We start from the raw sequence: 1838 nt of genomic DNA, 5'->3' as shown, positions 1-1838 counted from the left end.
GAGGAACTGCAACAATAAAAATATTTATTAAAGACTCAAAATAAAATTTAGTTATTTATTATGGGCCTTAAACATATTTAAAAAAATCAAAAATAAAAATATTTGAAATTATACTATTCATATTTTTTTATATATTTTCTTATAATCTTCACAATAAATATTTTTTCTTAATTTCTTAACCAATAATCTAAACACATTCATTACTCTCTTTAGCAAGACGTTTACAAATTTAATTTTAAAATATTTAACGTATAAATATTTTTTTCCTATTTTCATCTTATTAAAAAATTATGTAAGAAAAAATGATAATTTTTGTAATAATTAATTAAAAAATCATATCTCCAGTAAATTCTAATTAGCTGATTTCATATAAGAAATTAGAAAACAGATTTATTTTCTAAAGAAAAGAGAAGAGAAGGGAATTACCAAGTCTAAACTTAACTGTAGTGACTTCCCCTACTCAGAAGGCGCCACGTGTCGCAATGGAACGGGCATTGCGCTATTTATACGTCTCCTCCTCCCTAACTCAGCAAAGCAACCAACTCTCATTTGCTCTCTTTTGTTGAATTCCTTGAAAGTTGCAACGATGCCGAACCCTAAGGTCTACTTCGACATGACCATCGGAGGCCAACCGGCCGGTCGCATAGTGATGGAGCTGTACGCCGACACGACCCCTCGCACCGCCGAGAATTTCCGCGCCCTTTGCACCGGCGAGAAGGGCGTGGGCCGCAGCGGCAAGCCCCTCCACTACAAGGGCTCCGCCTTCCACCGCGTCATTCCCAACTTCATGTGCCAGGGCGGTGACTTCACCGCCGGAAACGGCACCGGTGGCGAGTCCATCTACGGATCGAAGTTCGCGGACGAGAACTTCATAAAGAAGCACACGGGTCCCGGCATTCTATCGATGGCGAACGCGGGACCTGGCACGAACGGGTCTCAGTTCTTCATCTGCACCGTTAAGACGGAGTGGCTCGACGGAAAGCACGTGGTTTTCGGGCAGGTGGTGGAGGGCCTTGACGTCGTGAAGGACATCGAGAAGGTGGGTTCCAGCTCCGGTAAGACCTCCAAGCCCGTTGTTGTTGCTGACTCCGGACAACTCTCCTAGACATGGTGATCCACACGGTGTTGGATTATTGGTGGGTATGGATGATGACTGATGATGCTGCTTCTCTTCTCTCAGTGGAATCCTGTTGAGATCTTTATGTTTTCTGATTTTAATTTGGAGTTTGTACGCTGGACTCTTCTCATCATAAAAATCATGCTAGCTACTGCTACCTTAAATAAAGTTAGTATTAATAATCCATTGCCCTCGTTATTTTCTTCTTAATTTAATCTCATTTCTCTCTTTTTATTAATCTATTGTCACACTACAATCATCATAATGATAAACCAATCCAATGTTTCATATTGTGCTTTTATGGTAGAACCTTTTATTAAATTTGTTCCACAATAATCATAAAAACTTTTTAAACTATGAATAAAAAAATCTGAATAGAAAGAAAAGATATGAATTTAGCATAAATTTAGTGCTCTTAACTAAGTTAATCAAATTTTTTAATTATTATAAATTAATTAATTGAATCTTATAATAAGCACCCAAGAAAGAATGTAGTACACAGTATATGTTTTTTCTGGTATAGTTATTAAAAATATTTATTTACAAAGTTCTTTAAGAAATTTTGTTGCGTTTAGATATGAGGATAATCTATTTATAAGAGAAAAATAATTCAATGATCCAGGTGATTAAGGACAACTCGAGGAAATATAAGAGATAAATACAACATTGAAAAAAAAAATTGGTCACCTCCACATATCTATAGCTTCTCTCACTAGAAAAA

At 36.4% G+C, this 1838-nt stretch overlaps 1 protein-coding gene across 1 annotated transcript; it reads left to right on the top strand.

Moving 5' to 3' along the window:
• The first annotated feature begins 541 nt into the window (after positions 1–541).
• Positions 542–1327, top strand: LOC114414435 (peptidyl-prolyl cis-trans isomerase 1-like). Its single transcript, XM_028378701.1, has one exon. It carries the CDS (start codon positions 587–589, stop codon positions 1103–1105), a length of 519 nt encoding a protein of 172 aa, XP_028234502.1. The 5' UTR covers positions 542–586; the 3' UTR covers positions 1106–1327.
• Positions 1328–1838: the final 511 nt, after the last annotated feature.

The sequence above is a fragment of the Glycine soja genome, chromosome 6 (assembly GCF_004193775.1).
Source record: "Glycine soja cultivar W05 chromosome 6, ASM419377v2, whole genome shotgun sequence".
NCBI lineage: Eukaryota > Viridiplantae > Streptophyta > Magnoliopsida > Fabales > Fabaceae > Glycine > Glycine soja.
This window is presented reverse-complemented; position numbering and strand designations above follow the sequence as displayed.

Excerpts from the sequence above, each read along its gene's own strand:
- LOC114414435 (XM_028378701.1), top strand. The coding sequence starts at position 587 with ATGCCGAACCCTAAGGTCTACTTCGACATGACCATCGGAGGCCAACCG.